Source organism: Carya illinoinensis, chromosome 6, assembly GCF_018687715.1.
Source record: "Carya illinoinensis cultivar Pawnee chromosome 6, C.illinoinensisPawnee_v1, whole genome shotgun sequence".
NCBI lineage: Eukaryota > Viridiplantae > Streptophyta > Magnoliopsida > Fagales > Juglandaceae > Carya > Carya illinoinensis.
Window position 1 is genome coordinate 31013430 of NC_056757.1, and position 18181 is coordinate 31031610.

Consider the following 18181-nt stretch of genomic DNA (forward strand, 5'->3'; position numbering starts at 1 on the left):
CCAGCTCTCCTCAAATTTTGTGGTGGTATGTGAATCATATAATGCAGACTGAATGTCAATTTTCAACCCATAGTTGAATTTGGCGTGCGATTCTAACTTCTTTGAAAGTTTGCGCATTATATGCCATAAATAATATCTATGACGAGTTTCAGGGAATACAGTAGCAATCGCATTCTTCATCGCTCGATCTTGGTCGGTTATGATAGCTTTGGGCGCCCTACCCTTCATGCAATCCAACCACATTTGGAACAACCAAACAAAACTATGCGTGTCCTCGCCTGATAGCAATCCCGCTCCGAATAGTATGGACTGGCCATGATAGTTAACACCAACGAATGGAGCAAAAGGCATACTGTACCTATTTGTTAGGTACGTTGTATCAAAGGATACAACGTCTCCAAAATACTCATAGGCGGCTCGACTCATTGCACATCAGCCCAAAACACATTTCGTAGCCTTCCATCATCATCCATGTCCATGTAAGAAACAAATCCATCGTTCTGATATCTCATTCTCTTGAAATATTCATTAAGTGCATCGCTACCTCCTTTACCCAACCTTAAATATCTAGCTTTGTCAATATAATTCCTACAATCTTTCTCTTGAAAAGCCAGATTCTCATAACACCCCGCGTCAACAACAAGAGAATAAAAGTTCCTGTGCATTCGTATACCAACTCTATCATTCAGCTCGAGGATCATTTGACTATATTCATCTAGATGCTTGTGCGATCGAAATAGTCTACTTTTCTTGGGGCTCAAAGTAATATGGTTGTGAGAATTCTCTATAGTAGTCAAAACCCATTTCTCATGACAGTTCAACGTTGCATTTACCTTCACCTTACAACCTGTTTTAGTTGTTGCTCGTGGCTTCAAGATATTAGTGTTTGGCTTCGGATAGTACTTTCCACCATGGGCACAACCAATAGTCAGATATACAGGCCTCCCATCATCATCTCTTTTAGTCCTTTGTGTCCTTACGCCAAAACCCTCTTGCTTGGCATACTGCTTATGGTAGGCAATAAGCTCTTTCTCACTGTCAAACTCCATACCGGATCTTGGTGGATCAACTTGTACCTCATCATCCGGGACAACAGTGCTACCCTCTAAATCTTCATTTATGTCAAAGAACATTTCTATGAATGGAAATATAAGGATGAATTAGCATCAATTCAATATTAGCGTCATTAAATACATAGAATCGAATAGTATAATACCATTGGCATCATAATAACTTCCAACATTTTCTTCAAACTCAGATTCTACACTATTTGGTGTCATTGACGCGGGAAGCGTTTCTTGCCTGAAGTCTTCCGGATTACTTGACGACTGGTACTGATTATAAGGTGGCATCTGCTATTCAGCAGCATGACGTTAGAAAAAATGAAATGACTTTAAACAAATTAAGTAACATGTAGATTTTTGGAATTTGGATAACAAACTCAAATATACCCGGAATGAATCTTCAACTCTAATAAAATTCTCCAAATTACTCGGCGGAAGGTAGGGAATCTCGTGAGGATGCTGCCATTATGCAATTAGTTAGATGCATGAGCATGTCAAACACACTTTAATAGAAAATAAAACATCAACCTGCCTACTCACATGGTCGACATGGAGATGCAAACAAATTCTGATGCGTGTAAAATGGTTGTGAAGTCGACGTCGAAGGTCTGGGTGCCATTCTATCTTCCTCTTCCCCCATCACACTAAAATTAAGTCAGTCTTCCGAGGCTTTAATTCAAACTGCACAAAAGAAGAAAAATAAACATTAAACTGTCACAGTTAATATAGAATCTCACACTTGAATAACTGTGAAAATATTATTGCTACAAATAGCATTTTTTGCTAGTGGGAGTTATTAATGCAACCTTCCAATAAGGGCAAAGATCAAACACTGTTTATTTGGATGTTATTCACAATTTATAAATTTATCTATTTGACTTATGAAAAAGAATAAAAATACTAGGACCAAAGAATTTCTAAATCGGGTTATGCACTTAATTGGGAAATCCAAGATAGAGCTCTTGCCTCACAACATGCACAGAAAGAGCAAGTTAAAGAGAATAGTGTTATGATTCAGTGGACTTGAAGACAACATTTTAAAATAGCAACTGGCTGATTCCCAAAATTCTGAAATCACATTTGAATAAACTACTGGCCTGGAATTAGTATTGGCAACTAGCATATAGGACCCAAAGTTAACATTAAAATTGGGTTATTGCATGAATGGAAGTAGTTCTTGAATAATTTGATAACCAAGTCATGGTGATAGTTACTATGAAACAAGACTAGCATTCAATTCAGAACTTCAAATGATGACCACTGCATAAAAAATTTTAATTTCTAGACCTTAAATATTTTTTTAAAAATCTCAACACTATAAATCAATATATGAAAATTTTTGTAGAAAATCAGAGACCGGACAAAACTGCAAAGTTCTCAATAATAAACCCAGAACCTTGGTGTTAGATTTTAATTGCATGATCTTTCCTTTCAAAATAACATTATAATGAATCATACTCTATAACTGATGCATATATAATGATACAAACCAGTATCAAAGCCAAATAAGATCCAACCCAATAAGCCAAATGTAAAGCTAATAATATTTTTATTCATTATAATAATCCCCAATAAGCATACTCAATGAGGAAAATGCTAAAAGTTAACTTTTCACCAAGTTGGGAATTGGGGAGAAGCATTTCTGCACTACAATTTACAACAGATAATAGAAATGATGATTTTCAAATCAAAGGAATTTGAATTCACATAAGAAAGATAAATTAACATTATGGTTTTAGGTCTTATTTTTAGCTACATCTTATTTTTTTTTTTATAAATGAATATCTTATTTTTATTTCGTGTATAGGACGGATTTGGGCAAGACACAATATACTGAAGTTCGACTATCCACGAATATGGGATTGTTACATCTTGTTAAAACTCAGACCTTTGTTAAAACATTATGGTTTTAGGTCCTATTTTTGGTTACATCTTATATTTTTTTATAAATGAATATCTTATCTTTATGTTCTTGATGAAACTCAGACCATCTGTAGCACAAACTCTAAGAATAAATCATAAATCAAAACCCGTTTATAGAATCACTACTTAACCAAGATAGCCCACGTAAACCACCGACATAAACAATATAATGAATAAAAAAAAGAGAGAAATAAATAAATGTAGCTTCTTTGAATGACAGTCCGCACAAAGAGCAATAACACGAGGTGAAAGCTAGGAAACCAGGAGAAAATGAGTTGTAACCGACCTCCCATTAGCAGAGGAAGCTGCATTGCAAGAAAAGCAAGCAAAAAGGGTCTCACGTATGTTCCCATGGTCAAGACAAAGAGGGAAAATTCCTCACTGTGAGATATATGAACTGTATGCATATATTTGTAAGGCTTGAGCTATATGATGTTCCATGAATCACTGGATTTTTTTCCTTCTTTTCTATTTATAAGACCACAGATTGAGTACGGTAGAGTGGTGAATAACGATGCAAAAAATTGATTCCCAATACAGATAATCAGCCTACATCAAACAATGTATAAAAGAGATGCTTGAAAATAAAGCTCGAAACCAGTGGTCAAAAGCCATGCAAAAATTTTTTTTTTATCCATGCCCTAATCCGAAATATCCATCTCAGTTTATCCCAAAACTCACATATCCAAGTACACGATGAACGTAACCATATGGACGTTCACTTTTCACAAACTTTCTGTTACCTTTGTATGAGCAACGCCGGCGGCCAGAGAGTTTCAGGGACTGCGTAGTCCAAAAATTACACCCATTTGCTTGTTAAAGGATTTCCCGAGGAGCGCCGGCTTCGTATGACAGTAGTGGTGATGCTCGGTGTTTCTGGGCGGAGAGCCGGCGTCGCCGGTGGCGCTGGGCGGAGCAGGGTGTCTCGCGGGCAACGTATGAGGGGTTTCGCGGGAGGGAGGATTTCAAAATGCAAAACACCAACCGTATTCCATTTTCTAAAAACGCACGTTTTGAATTTAAAAAAAAAAATAATAATAATAAGGTGAAGCCACGTATGATGTACAAGTGTGCAGCTGCTACAGTTGTTGTTCCGTAGAACAACTCTAAAAACTTTGGTATCACCCAAAATTGGAAACGGCAGAAACGGTGGGTAGCTCTGAGTGAAGTCCCAACTCCTAGGGCCAACGCCTTGCTTCTCCCAGAAGCACATACGACCAACGGATTAGGACTCTCTCTCTCTCTCTCTCTCTCTCTCCAAAGACAGAGTAAAGGAGTAACTCAATCCGAAGAAGAAGAAGAAAAAGAAGAAGAAAGAGGAATGGAGAGCGCGTCGGAAATGGTGGCATTTCCGTTGCTGACGACGCCGATCGAGTCCAATTATAGAGCGTGCACCATTCCCTACCGCTTCCCCTCCGATAACCCTCGCAAGGCCACCCCTGCGGAGATCGCTTGGATTGACCTCTTCCTCAATTCCATTCCCTCTTTCAAGTATGTTTCTCATTTTTCCCCTCTCCCACCCCCACCTTTCTTCCTCTAGTGTTTTTGAGGGGTCGAATAATTACTATTCTGTTCTGATTTCTGGAACGAATTAGGAGTTCCTTCCAGTTGGAGGGGATTTTCTTTTATAATGCCTTTTAACGAGCCTTAATTAAATTGTATCTCTTATGTTAATTGCTGCTGTCATGTATTGATCGTGCCAAACTGGTTTTAGGAAACGAGCAGAGAGTGATCCTACAGTTCCTGATGCTAATATTAAAGCTGAAGTTTTTGCTCAGAGGTAGGAGTTTTTGGTTTCAATTTCTTGTACGTATTGTTGTATGGTACCAAAGCTGTTTTTTAGTAATGAAATGATATTAAAAGATACGGTTCCGTCTTCAGTCGACCTTCTAACTAAGCAGTAGTAAATATGCACATCTAAATCGACTTTGCTGTGATGACTTCTGAAAGTATTTTATAAATCACATTGTTTAGTCGTTTGTAACACCTGATCTCGGTTCTTGTAGACTAGATATACGGGTGATTCTCTCTCTCTCTCTCTCTCTCTCTCTCTCTCTCTCTCTCTCTATAGTAGTTCGGATTGCCGCATGTATACAATTTATTATGATGTATCTTCAAGGATTCTGATTGCATTTTTTTTGTCGTCTTATGTGGAAGATATACTGAAATACTCGAGGAATTTAAGAAAGATCCTGAAAGTCATGGTGGGCCACCTGATTGCATTGTAAGACAATCATAAATAAATCGCTACAAGTTTCTATCATCACCTTCAATAAGTTTTTGCTGAAAGATGTGGTTTTTTTATTCTCATTTTCTTCCTTCTTTTTTGGGGGACATAGCTTCTCTGCAGAGTTCGCGAGCAAGTTCTTAGAGAATTGGGATTCCGTGATATATTTAAGAAAGTTAAGGTAAGTCTTAACATTTTGTGTCAGCTGGCTTCATCTGTTCTCTATCTTTACTCATAACGCAATTCTTTTTTTTTTGAAAATATAATAGGATGAAGAGAATGCAAAGGCTATATCTCTATTTGTGGATGTAGTTAATCTTAACGATGCAATTGAAGATGAAGGCAAGCGTCTGGAGAATCTGGTCAGAGGAATATTTGCAGGAAACATATTTGATCTTGGCTCTGCACAAGTATGTAGTCTTTTATTGGAAAGCTTGTCAGCATTTTGAGATCTAATTTTCTCTACCTAGCTGATAAACTCATTAATTTGCAACAAAGCCCTTAAATCCCGGGATTTCTGAAATCAATATTCTGATTTGTTGTGTATGCTTTTAGGGTTGGTATTCTTCTTTTAATCAGGGACTATGATATAATTCTAATTGAATTTGCACCTTGAAGTTGAATCTAGACATCATCTGGTTTTTCACCACTTCCATATATCTCAAGTGAAGTTCCTTACCTGTGGTCAATAACAATTCATGGGGAACTCTCAAAAAATGCAGTTCATTCATATATAGTTTGAAAAGAGCATGGAACATTTGTCAAATCTATATCGTGCTAGCGTTGTAAAAGGACTCTGTCATGCTGATTAGCACAGGAAGTAGAGATCTTCTCCAATACTCTGCTAGAATTGGATGGTCTCATTTGGAGAGAGGCACAATATTAAATGCATCAGTGGGGGTTCACACTCCCAAAATCCCCACTAGAGTAGCATTATATGTTTGGGGTCCATATACTACCCAAAAGCCTCACATGGGAACCTACATACTCTGTCTGTCTCCCCGAATCAGATAATCCATTTTGGGCATAAAACTGAAGCAATCTCAATCATTTCTGATGGTATATGCGACATGTGTACCTCTTAATATGCAATGACATGTCTTTGAATGTTTTTCAATCTTACTAAGATCATTTTATTTTCTCAATTTGCAAAGCTTGCAGAGGTTTTCTCGAGGGATGGAATGTCCTTTTTAGCTAGTTGTCAAAATCTTGTCTCCCGACCTTGGGTTATTGATGACTTGGACGCTTTCAAATTGCAATGGGGCAGGAAATCTTGGAAGAAGGCAAGTTGTTATGCCTAATTTGTTGTGCCCAACACCTTTGAGTATGTCTCTACATTGATACTATTATATGCCCTTCTTTACTAACCAGCTGCTTTGGTTGTCATGACAGGCTATCATTTTTGTTGATAATTCTGGTGCAGATATTATTTTGGGTATTTTGCCATTTGCAAGAGAATTACTCCGACATGGGACTCAGGTTTGTTCTCAGGATGGACTCTTCTAATTTGTTATGCATCCTTTGTTTTTAATATCTTGTTGCCCACTCTTTATGTAAAAGTTTTATTTGACTCATCTTCTCTATGCAGGTTGTTTTGGCAGCTAATGACTTGCCTTCTATCAATGACGTGACTTACCCTGAACTGGTTGAGATTATATCAAAGGTAATATTAAGGAAAAAATAGAGTTGTGTTAATTTTAGAATTTTGGTCAACTCTGACATTGTAAGCAGTGATTTACCAGCTGAAGGACGAACATGGTCAGCTCATGGGTGTTGATACTTCAAATCTTTTAGTTGCCAATTCTGGTAATGATTTGCCGGTAAGAAAGAGCATTATTTTTTGCATTAGCTGGTATTACATTAATTGGATTATGGTATCACATTTCAATGCTGTTGCTGCTGCTATTATTATTTTGTTGTTGTTGTTATTATTAGGCAAGGGTGTTGTGGGTTTATGGAAACACATTGGGCTAGGTTGGGGAGTCTTTGCTCGTCATACTAGAATTGTGATGGGAGATGGCTTAAGAACTAAATTCTGGCATGACATATGGTGTGGAGATAAGAGCTCTCAGGGACTTATTCCCTATAGTGTTCATACTTGGATGTGAGAAAGAAGCTTCAGTGGTAGTGCTCATGGAGAGGGTTGAGGATTTATTCTAGTGGAATGTGAGCTTCACTAGGGCGGCCCAAGATTGGGAAGTCAACAATTTTGAGAATTTCTTCCAGCTTTTATACTCCATGAGGCCAAGCACTCAAGGAGTTGATACTTTGTCGTGGACACCCACCAGGAAAGGTACATTTTCAGTTCGCTCTTTCTATAAGGCTCTCACAAAACTGCAAAATAACCACTTTCCATGGAGAAGAATTTGGAGAAACAAGGCCCTCCCTAGGGCTGCATTTTTTGCCCAGACAGGGTCTCTGGGGAAGGTTCTGACAATGGATAACTTACGGAAACTTGGGGTGATAATGGTGGAATGGTGTTGTATGTGTAAACAAAGTGAGGAGATTATGGACCATCTTCTACTACATTGCGAGTTTGCTAGAGCATTATGGGTCGATGTATTCGAAAGGGTAGAACTAGCCTGGGTTATGCTTGCTACAGTGGTTGAGCTTTTGGCATGTTGGGCGAACATCGGCGGCATCCCACAAATTTCAGTTGTGTGGAAGATGCTTCTTACATGTCTTTATGATGCATTTGGAAGGAACGAAATGACAGGACATTTGAAGACAATGAGTGTTCTTTGGAAGAGTTTAGATTATTATTTGTTAGAACTTTTTTTCATTGGGCCAAAGCTGTAGATTTCAATGGCCTTGATTTTCTTGTTTCTATTTCTTTCTCCCAAATAGTTGTTATCTCTTGCATACCCCCTGTGTACTTGGGCTATGCCTACTCGTATTAATATAATTTAACTGTTTACTTATAAAAAAAATTAAGAATTAAAACATCACTAAGGATGCATGAAGCTCTTCTGCCTTCTGATTCCTTGCAGGTTATTGATCTCACGAGAGTTTCACAAGAGCTCGCCTACCTTGCAAGTGATGCGGACCTGGTTATCTTGGAAGGGATGGTAAGTTCTTACCTATTCAGGATGCTAGTAGATTTAGAAACCATTGTATGGATCAAGCGTCTTTATTTATTTCCTGTTTCTTTTGTAATTAAACTGGACCATCCAAAAGCCCACTCATGTATCATCTAATGAGTTCTGCTGCAGGTTTCTTTTTCATTTTTGTTTCTCTACATTGATATTTTTAGTGGGCATTGTTCAATGTATAAAAGCATATTTGCGACAGAAGGGATGGGATGGGTTTGGGAGTTGAGTATTTCCATGTGATCAAGAAAAAGGAAATCTTCACAAACTACCAGGGTTCAGTTTCATTATTAAAGTGCTTAGAGAGAATTTAATATGAGAATTTTCCTACTGCATCTGAAAGCCAGCCTCCCCCACAACCCCAACAGAAAAGTCATTCAAGACTGAATTGTCAGCCCAGTATAATTCAACAGGTTTAATATGGAAATGCACAGTTTCCAATACGGATGGCCATGGCTTAATTGATCTTGGTTTCTTTTATCCTATTTTATTAGGCCAAATAACGGGAAATATAAGGTCCTATTACCTAAAACCCTGTTTCTTTAATTTTTATTTTTATTTTTTTTTCCTTTTTTGGCCGCATGAAGTTAGGTTTAATGGACTAAACTCTGTTCTTTACCTAAGTGGCATATACAAGCTTCAGTGGCTAAAACTTGCTGCACTCCAACTTTTCATTTATTTATTTATTAATCAATCATTTAGAGCTCAGGAGAAAAAACAACGATGGATTGAAATGTTCTAGCTTCCATATATGTACATATACACATTAGTGATACTTGCGGATAAGTTTTACCAGTGGTTTTAGTTCTCCAAATATAACTCAGATTGCTTCTGGCAGGGTCGTGGAATAGAGACAAATCTTTATGCACAATTCAAGTGTGATTCCCTTAAGATTGGAATGGTGATGGTCTTTTCCAGTATATCGTTTATTGGTTCCTTTGCTTGATAACTTTAGTGATGTCAGATCTGGTTCTTCTTCTTCTTCTCCTTAAATACAGGTGAAACATCAAGAGGTTGCCCAGTTTCTTGGAGGACGGCTTTATGACTGCGTCTTTAAATACAATTAAGTTATGAGTTGATAATGTCATTTTTGCTTCCTTAGCTGAATTAGTAATTCCCTACAATGGCATTAAGTGTTACTGCCTGGAAGAATGATATATGCGAGCTCCTAGGGTTTGCCGATTGGATAAAATAAGTACCAGAACTGTTTACAAGCAGCAGAAATCGTTTTGATCTACTTTCTATTATATCATTGTACTGTTACAGGAATTTATTGTACTTATATTTTTTTGACACCGTTGTTCTTAGCACCAAAGGCTCCCCAAATGTCTTCCAAGATGGATGGGTCTGAATGCCTATTTTTCTAATATGCAGTTTCTAGAGAACTTGTCTGACATTTTATTAATGCAGGAACATAAGAAAGTCATACATATTCATCAATCTTGTAAAGGAAAAGCAGGGGGGGAAAGCTGATATGAGAGGATATTGCTAGATCAATTCTCTTTGGTAGGATACGATGCCAATTTGTTGATGCCGCATATCCCTTCAGGTTTTCCAGTGTTCCTCTTCATCCGTATGTACCCTTTCTCTCCCCACTTTGGTCCCCATGAATTCTTCACAATGATGTAATCTGACCCCTTTGATGACCCATATCCAACTGCTGTTACTCCATGATCAAGCTCAGTTCCACAATGTCCATTGAATACCCCCTGCAAAACCAACAAAACTATGCATAATTAGGGCATATACAAGCCGAAGGTGGTGAATATGTGGGTATGGATATACTGCCCCTTGTTTAAAGGGAAGAGAACGGTAGTTTACCCCACGGTAAAATTGGAAGTCTCGGCCAGAAGCATCAATGGCTACGCTAAGAGGCTGGTGAGCCAGTGCCTTCAAAAGACTGACTTCATCATTTTGTGGCACATCATGATAACCATTTATTGTCACTGCCTCCGTTTCTTCCTGGACACGAACTTACAAACATGAATGATCAACTACTTCTATTATGAAAGTTTCTTACTAGTTAAAAAAGAGTTTTGGTTCAGTACCGCCCTAGCCATTTTTACCTTATTCTCCTCACAAGTGCCTTCCTCCATTAGATATGGGTAGTCTTCCTCCTTGTGCAGTCCTCCATTTGAGATGATGAACTCGAATGCATAATCCATGAGACCTCCATTGCAGCCACTATTGAAGGATCTGTCGCAGTCAATCAGCTCTTGCTCCGACAACGACGTTAAGTTACCCGTCACGATCTTGTTTATGCCCTCAATGGCTGCAACAGTTGAGAATGCCCAACAACTACCTGCATGCTCACCATGTTATCATCTTTGCTCACTTTATGATCAACATGAAGACACTCTAATAAACACTCTGCATGCATACATATATATATATATATATATATATATAGAGAGAGAGAGAGAGAGAGAGAGAGAGAGAGAGAGAGAGAGAGAGAGAGAGAGAGAGAGAGAGAGAGAGTTACATACCACATGAACCCTGATTCTTAACAGGAGTAACAGCTCCATTCTCTCTCCAATCCACAGACTTGGGCAGATCCTCCACATCTCTGTAATTGAAGTCTTTGGAGGAGCTTCTTCTTCTGGGCAGCTCGGGTTTCAATCCCAAATACTTGTTCTTGAACTCCTCGTGGGTTAAGTCTGCAAACTCGTTCAACCCAAGCCAGTAACTTGAACTCTCCTTGTTCCTCTGATCAATGTGCTTCAAGTTATCCTTGAATACCTCGAACCTATGCAACTTCTCTTCGATGCTCCTATAAGTCTTGCCGTGTTTAGACAGCCATGACTCGAATAGTTCTAAGATTTTGTCCAAGCATGTCAAGTCCTCCGGTGAATAACCCACGATTGAATAATCATGAGCCAGAGCACAACAGACAAACATAGACAAGGAAAAAACCAGAAGGGAGATCTTAGAGTATGAAGAGAAAGCCATTGTGTGGTTAAGAATTCAGCTCTAAGAGAGGAAGTTGAATATGGGAAGTGAATATGAGGGAGAAGGGATAGGCTGTAAATATATATAATATGAGGGAGAAGGGATAGGCTGTAAATATATATAGTTGTGGCCTTGTGGGTTGCTTTTAAGTGGAGTAATCACAGATTGAAAGGTTTCCCAACATACGGAGTCTTTACGATAGGTTCTATTTGCAGGCTTTCGTTCCAAGCATACGCATTTGCCTAAGCACAGGCAGGAAAGTCTTTGATTATTTCACAAAAGTAAAAAACAGGTGAAAGTTGCCATGTTTTCATGCATGGGGAGTTGGTATAGTTGAAGAAGTTGATGAAATTGCAAGATCATCACCATATACTACTCATGACCGTCTTGACTGTATATCAGATTCAAACATGGCTTCATGCAATAGTCCTTACAATTATCAGGTTTTATCTGCCCATTTGTATTAATATTAGGTAAGAAACATATCTATAAACTGTATTATTTTCAAAGCATGAAATCGTACTTCCTTTGAAGCCACATCATCCACTTACAAAGTTTGCAAGCGTCTGTTTTCACAATCATTCTTATTTCATCTTATTTAATTATTACAACTTTATCAAATTTTCACATAAAATAAAATAAACAATTCAACTTTTTCAAATTCTAAAACAAAAATAATATTAAAAAAATATATTATAATTATATTTTATTCAACTTTCAACTTTAATCTCAACTTATCTCATCTTATTTGAGAAAACAAACAAGAGGTGGATAGAAAATCAAGTTCAACTAAAATTTTGGAGACCAAAATTTTAAAAAGGTTCTGTTTATTGTAGTTATGTAAACTTGGCAAAGTAGGATATCTTTCATTGAATAAATATGATTAGGGCTTGGTTCTTTAGCATTTAAGGGAATGAAGGATTGGATTTGGTTTGATAATCATACTCCGCTAGTTAAATTAAAGGATAAAGCTAGGGAACAATCCCCAGAGGTTAGAGGAATTTTGTTCTCAGATTAAAATCTTGAAGCTCTTGGGAATATGTTTTTAATGCTTTACTAAAATTAACCTATGAACTAAGCTCTGACCAAATACCAAAAATTTCGTTTACCCCAATTTCGCAAAAAATGAAGAAAACCAGAAATTTGCAACTTCATGACGTTTGCAGGGCTACGTGGATATGAAACCATGTCAATAGGTACCATAGATTGTAAATAGGACACATGTTGGTTTCATCAAGTTTTTGTTGGTTTTTGCAAAGGAATCAAGACACTTGTGGATCAGAAAACTACATATTCCGAGCCTCGGCTTAAGGTTTTTTTTTTTTTTTTATAGGTAAACGATTATAATATATTAATAAGAATAGGCAAAGCCCGAGTACACAGATAGCATACAAGAGATTAATCTGGGGCTTGGCTTAAAAAATTAAAAAGGTTTATGGATGAAAACTAGTCATATCATGTATCACCTTAAATGTAAATCTGTCATTGTGATCTTGTAAGATGGTTGAAGTAAACAGTGGAAACTGATTACTAATTTTGAATTGATTGGAACAGTAAGGTATACATATCGTCAATTTCATTATAATACGTCCAAAAAAAAAAATGAGATAAATAAATAAATAAACAGACGATGTGAACCTTTACAATGACACAAAATTTGCGTAGAGATGGTATAGAGGCTATCGCAGCTTCCCAGCAGAATGTAAATAAACTGCGACAGATACGACACTGCAAGGGCAAAAAAAAAAAGCATAACTAAAATCAAGCTCACTGTTTAATATTGTTTAAAACCAAGTAAATTATGGATTGGGCAGGATAAATGGAAATATACGAGGCAGATAAACCATGTAACCAACAATAACTTACACTGAGCCCAGGAAGAAGGCAAGGGAAAGGTTAAACCCAAACAAAAAGACAGAGACAACAGCTGTGAGAAGCATTGCCACTGAGGTAGAATAGACCTGCACACCATGGGGAAGCTAAATCACAATTGGAACTTCAATCACAAGGTGCACAAAATGTTTTGGGTTGGATAGAATTATATACTTTCCCAGGTAATAGAACTAATATATTCAATGAAATTTCACTTGGGCAAAGAAAATAAAGACCAAAATATACATCTAGAAAGAACTATCAGTGTTAGATACGCAAAAATAAGGTTGTCACTAAGATCGGTGATGCCAATCAATTGGATTGAATCCTTTACCGAAAATAAAAACAGCCCACAATAACCCATAAATGAGTTCCAAAAGAACACAGATATTTCTCCTACAGTCTAATGTTCAGCCATCAATGAAAGATGGCAGATCCCTTTTCCCCTTCCTGGGCAGATTAATTACTTGCGATAGCTAGGAGAAATATCACTAGCATGTATGTGCCTGGGAAAAGGATGCCAGCACAATAAATAGATTCATGTAAATGCAAGAGTTAATGTCTCACGAGATTCGAAGTAATATTTCCGCACCATACCTTCACAATATTATCAGCATACTTCATTACCATAGATACAGCAATGCCACTGTTGCACAAAAGACAATCACGTAAGTAGATTGTATAGAAAGGTGATGGGGATAAAACTAGATAGCTCTATATAAGAAATAGATATTTTGCCCTTTTATCTGTATCACATAAATAATACACTTTTGATATTAGGTGGGTATCAGACCCAGATACAAGTGCATGCCACAGAGAGAGAGAGAGAGAGATATAGAGAGCAATCAGTTGTGTTAAAGATATCCAATAGAGAAATTACTAAGTGTAGAAAAGAGCTAATGTACAAATAAGGGGCCCTTGCTACATATTGGCTAGTTAAGTTTTGTTTTATATCATAATTGTTATATATGGTAGCACCAATTGAGCTCCTCCATCTACCTCTCTATCTCCAGATTGCTAGTGAACCCATCACTGGAACATTTCTGGGAGGAACCACAACGTAGCTTTTAATTAATCAATAAGCAATTGATAATTATTTTTACCAAGGATTACTGCACATGACTATTTTAAGCCATGCAAGCACAACCATGAACTCTCATAACATGGGATGAAATATTACCATGTAATGTCACATTTTTTGAATTGTTCCCAATTATGCTATCTGATAATCCAAAATTTCAGTCCTACAGAATGGTCATAAATTTTTTTACTATAATCACAAGCGATTCTAAATGCCTGGAAGCTAGAAACTTATGACGAAACAAAAAATGGAGCAAGTGAATAAACTACTGATAAACTTAATGAAGCCAAGAAGAGAATGTAAGATACCTAAGTGCATGGTTGAGAATCATGAGAACTGTGATAATAGAGTATCCGTGGAAAAATCCCCTGAAAAGAGAAACGATAACTTCTAAATTAGATCTTAAATCCATTTGCAAAGCACTAAAGAATCTTTTTGAAAATGAAGCCACAGGGGAAGATGGAGATAATTGAAGATAGAACAACAATACAGGGAGAATCAGAAAGAGAGAAGAAAAGCTAAAATTACTTGTTCATCACCGCATCAAAATCTTGGACTAGGATAGCAATTGCATTGAACACCATCCCAAATACATACAACCAGAAGTTCTGCACGTTTATGTTTCTTGAAGGACGCTTTTTAATTATAGCCTGCCAAAATCATAGGTAAGTTACTAAAAATAATGGTTTTTTTTTTTTTTTTTTTTAAATTAAGTAACAAAACATTGTTAAAAGGTGCGATCCAAGCACACAAAATGTATACAAGAAAAATATTTGACTATAAGGAGAAAAGACACAAGAAAATCATGAAAGTTGAACCCATTAAAGTCTATAGAAGTCGTCCAAAAGAAGAGTGTTGAAGAAGGATATGTTTCTAGATGACTCAAATGAGAGATTTCGGATTTTCAGCTCAATAGAGCCCTATTTATCCTCAATCAATCTGTCGGAATTTCATTGAGTAAATTCAACCCACCCAATATTGATGAAGTACATGGAGTTAGGCTTCAAACGCACTGATGCACATGAATCATGGTTCTAAATAACTAGATTGCAAACAATGTACTTAAAAACTCACTTCGGTATATACTCCTGCAAAACCACTCAAGAGTGCCATGACCTGTGAATAATTTACCCACCATCAGAATAAAATGTATTTTATGCGAGTTTTGTAGTTTTCCGCCCCTCACTGTATTAAAAGCATCTAGTGTTGACAACTCACAATGGCCATCACCCATCCTTGAAAAGGAGTTTGAAGGACATGATCAGAGCTGCAAAACAAACGTCATTTTCTAAGACATTGCCAATACATTGGAAATACAAAAGACTGGAGTTTGAACTAAAGATTATACACCCATAAAAAAAACTAAAGATTATATAAATGCAAAGTGGGATAAAAGGTCGACAATGCCCCAATTCTCAACTGTGGGGCTACATGCACAGAGAATTCTTCTCTTCATACAAAGTAATATAAGATCAGTGACACACACACACACACACACATTTCATTCATTAGCTCAATTGCATTTCATCCTATATCATAGACGCACAGCACAAATGTCCATCATCATGGACTGCACACGTGACAATTCCACTAATACCTTTAAGGTCAACATGCCAAAAGAAAACTAACCAAGTTTAAAACAACCAGAGAACAGGGTGCATCATCAATCTTACTTTGAGTTTAGCTGAGCTGTGGTGCACCCAACACATAGTAGAATGAAAGCCGCCCATTGAATCTCGCTTAACCTGAAAGAAAATATTGTTGGAATACAATACATAATGAGAATATTCAAAGTTCTACTTGATTTGGCTAATACTAATAATTTATTTAAAACACTAGATTTTTCCTCAATCAAACAGGAGGAGTTGCTTTCAGATTTAATTTTCCATCCTCAGATACACAGCCCAAGAGCATTTGAATTAGAATACATGCTTATGCTTATGGATGCTTTTGACATTGCCATTTTGGACATGGATTCAAAAGACAGAAAAAGAAAAAGAACACAGGGAACTAAATTCTTTTCATCCCCCTCCATGTCCATTCATTCCAACATGTGAAATGAATTGTTACGGCGGTTCCTTCCGCGTTGAGTCTTTCCAGGGGACTTGACTACATTTCCCGTGAGGAAGTGAAAAACTAGCATAAATGATGGTATGGACTTACTTCTTCTTAAGTATAATTCTGTACAGAACACCAGTACTGATAATATTCAGGTTCTTCAGTATCTGATAACCCGGGGCATCAACATATGCAAAGATGTAATACTGCCACATTAAAATGAAGAATTAACATAATCTTGTTTGGGGAAGCAAGAAGTCGAACGGCATAGAAACTCCAATAAAAGAAAAACAGGACTGCCACAACCAACCTGAAGCAAGTTTTTGACTAGATAAAGAGCTGCAGGAATGGGGTACACAATAACTTCATCCACTGTTGTGCTCAACCTAGATCAATGGCAGGATACACATAAGAGCAAGGCATTACACTTGTCTAACTGATTGACACTTAACCAATAAAGAGAGAGGTATTCTAGTGTGATGATAATCCCAATGAGATGTACGCTGCCTCATCACCAACAAATCACAAGTTTCTGTGGAGCGACTGCATGATCACTTTATTGTTTTCTACCTTCTTGGCAAAGAAAAAAATTTCAAAAATAAGCAAAAAAACAAGGGACACCTATTATCTTCAGTAACACCTTCATTTCTCCAGATTCTGGACAATGCTGCAACTGATAATGCGCATTTTAAAGTCTCCACCTAATTCAATAAAAAGGGAATAAATTACTTGATGCATAGAAAATGACATTCGATCTATTTGTTTGATCGGTAAGATTTGAACCTAAGACCTACCAGAATCCAATAAATAATGATTGAGATATTCGTAAAAACGGAGGCTTGAGAAATTATTATTTTGAGAGAAAACACAGTATGTCGTATTAATTCGCAAATATTTTTTCAAACACGCTTACCATAAAATTTGCAGTGGTAACACTATATTCATACTTTCCAGCTCGCTTAGACCATACGATAAGTATCGCTTGCGAACTCGTAAGAACGGTCAATGCAAGTGTAACAATGGACCTATAAACAAACACAGAAAGCTCTAAGTGTATGAATTACTTAGAATTAGAACCAGATTAAAAACTAAAAGGCTCATATACTTGCGCTTCCACTTGGACGGGTCAACGGCCGTCCCCCCTCCCAATGTGGCCACAGTATTCAATGAATGAGCTTTCCCGCGTAAGCTCTCTATGGCGTCTCCTCCAACAGCAGCTTCCTCATCTTCTTCCTAAACATATGAAAGATCAATTACATTGTCAATCAAAGATTGGGATTTTGAAACGATCATGATTTTACAATTTATTATTTATATTTTTCCAAAAGCAATCGCGGCACTTAATTTGGTGCTAGCTCAGTGGATAGGAACGAGCGAAGAGGAAAAAGAAGAACCTGATGTTTGAGTTTTCTGTACTCCATAGTAATTCGTTTTGGGTCTCAGTTTCAGTTCTGGATTTCGCTTTCCTCCACAGATCTGAGACCACCGGAGAGAGTGTTCGCGCTCGTGGTAATTGTAGACTTGAGACGATTGACAAATGATTCTGAAAACGAGTGCACCGGCGCCTTCTCTTGGTCCAAACCGGCCTTGCCGTTTCGGGGGAAAAAAACGCAAAACAACATAAAAATACTTCTGGGCTGGGCTTAGGTCTCAGTGACCAAGTTTTGTGTTCCTAATCGGGCCATTTCGGTGAAGGCAGTACTATTTATTTATTTATTTTAATAAAAAATCTGCTACTTATATGTAATATGTATTTACACGTAATTGTAAAGAGTAATTTAAATATAAACTTAGGATATATAAGTTTAACGCACTTATGTTTTATGTAGATTTAAGATTAATATATATTTTTTAAAATGAATATGCGATACTTTCACATTTTATAAGTACAAATTTGATTTTTGTTACGTATAGTCAT

At 37.1% G+C, this 18181-nt stretch overlaps 4 protein-coding genes across 5 annotated transcripts; 1 reads left to right on the forward strand and 3 right to left on the reverse strand.

The window, feature by feature from the left end:
• Positions 1-422: 422 nt before the first annotated feature.
• On the reverse strand, positions 423-1352 carry LOC122312756 (protein FAR-RED IMPAIRED RESPONSE 1-like). Its single transcript, XM_043127414.1, has 2 exons — positions 1217-1352; positions 423-1135 (listed from the first exon to the last, which is right to left on the reverse strand). Exons 1-2 carry the CDS (start codon positions 1350-1352, stop codon positions 423-425), a joined length of 849 nt encoding a protein of 282 aa, XP_042983348.1.
• Positions 1353-4115: 2763 nt separating this feature from the next.
• On the forward strand, positions 4116-9598 carry LOC122313063 (damage-control phosphatase At2g17340-like). The gene is made up of 12 exons (XM_043127778.1): positions 4116-4478; positions 4702-4767; positions 5145-5211; positions 5327-5395; positions 5484-5624; positions 6369-6497; positions 6607-6693; positions 6803-6877; positions 6957-7034; positions 8205-8282; positions 9142-9204; positions 9302-9598. The coding sequence occupies exons 1-12, from the start codon at positions 4309-4311 to the stop codon at positions 9368-9370; spliced, it is 1092 nt and encodes a 363-aa protein (XP_042983712.1). The 5' UTR covers positions 4116-4308; the 3' UTR covers positions 9371-9598.
• Positions 9599-9677: 79 nt separating this feature from the next.
• On the reverse strand, positions 9678-11340 carry LOC122313065 (cysteine protease XCP1-like). Its single transcript, XM_043127779.1, has 4 exons — positions 10790-11340; positions 10370-10605; positions 10125-10265; positions 9678-10012 (listed from the first exon to the last, which is right to left on the reverse strand). Exons 1-4 carry the CDS (start codon positions 11250-11252, stop codon positions 9797-9799), a joined length of 1056 nt encoding a protein of 351 aa, XP_042983713.1. The 5' UTR covers positions 11253-11340; the 3' UTR covers positions 9678-9796.
• Positions 11341-12751: 1411 nt separating this feature from the next.
• LOC122312312 (CMP-sialic acid transporter 4-like) lies at positions 12752-17889 on the reverse strand. 2 transcript variants are annotated; one of them, XM_043126869.1, is made up of 14 exons: positions 17658-17885; positions 17369-17496; positions 17177-17288; positions 16885-16964; positions 16574-16649; positions 16369-16469; positions 15879-15950; positions 15424-15472; positions 15280-15321; positions 14734-14855; positions 14514-14573; positions 13722-13770; positions 13119-13213; positions 12752-12980 (listed from the first exon to the last, which is right to left on the reverse strand). In XM_043126869.1, exons 1-14 carry the CDS (start codon positions 17682-17684, stop codon positions 12932-12934), a joined length of 1062 nt encoding a protein of 353 aa, XP_042982803.1. In that variant the 5' UTR covers positions 17685-17885; the 3' UTR covers positions 12752-12931. The 2 variants fall into 2 exon arrangements, 1 of the variants encoding a protein (XP_042982803.1); XR_006243161.1 differs by lacking the exon at positions 12752-12980 and adding an exon at positions 14305-14368 and having other exon boundaries at positions 17658-17889.
• Positions 17890-18181: the final 292 nt, after the last annotated feature.

Coding starts and splice junctions, on each gene's coding strand:
- LOC122312756 (XM_043127414.1), bottom strand. CDS start 1,352: ATGCCACCTTATAATCAGTACCAGTCGTCAAGTAATCCGGAAGACTTC. Junction 1,136..1,216: donor AAGTTATTATGATGCCAATG/GTATTATACTAT, acceptor TTCCATTCATAG/AAATGTTCTTTGACATAAAT.
- LOC122313065 (XM_043127779.1), bottom strand. CDS start 11,252: ATGGCTTTCTCTTCATACTCTAAGATCTCCCTTCTGGTTTTTTCCTTG. Junction 10,606..10,789: donor TAAGAATCAGGGTTCATGTG/GTATGTAACTCT, acceptor GTGAGCATGCAG/GTAGTTGTTGGGCATTCTCA. Junction 10,266..10,369: donor GCACTTGTGAGGAGAATAAG/GTAAAAATGGCT, acceptor GTTCGTGTCCAG/GAAGAAACGGAGGCAGTGAC.
- LOC122313063 (XM_043127778.1), top strand. CDS start 4,309: ATGGAGAGCGCGTCGGAAATGGTGGCATTTCCGTTGCTGACGACGCCG. Junction 4,479..4,701: donor AATTCCATTCCCTCTTTCAA/GTATGTTTCTCA, acceptor AACTGGTTTTAG/GAAACGAGCAGAGAGTGATC. Junction 8,283..9,141: donor TGGTTATCTTGGAAGGGATG/GTAAGTTCTTAC, acceptor TGCTTCTGGCAG/GGTCGTGGAATAGAGACAAA.
- LOC122312312 (XM_043126869.1), bottom strand. CDS start 17,684: ATGGAGTACAGAAAACTCAAACATCAG. Junction 16,470..16,573: donor TAGTCAAAAACTTGCTTCAG/GTTGGTTGTGGC, acceptor TTAATGTGGCAG/TATTACATCTTTGCATATGT. Junction 15,473..15,878: donor ACAGCTCAGCTAAACTCAAA/GTAAGATTGATG, acceptor TTTGTTTTGCAG/CTCTGATCATGTCCTTCAAA.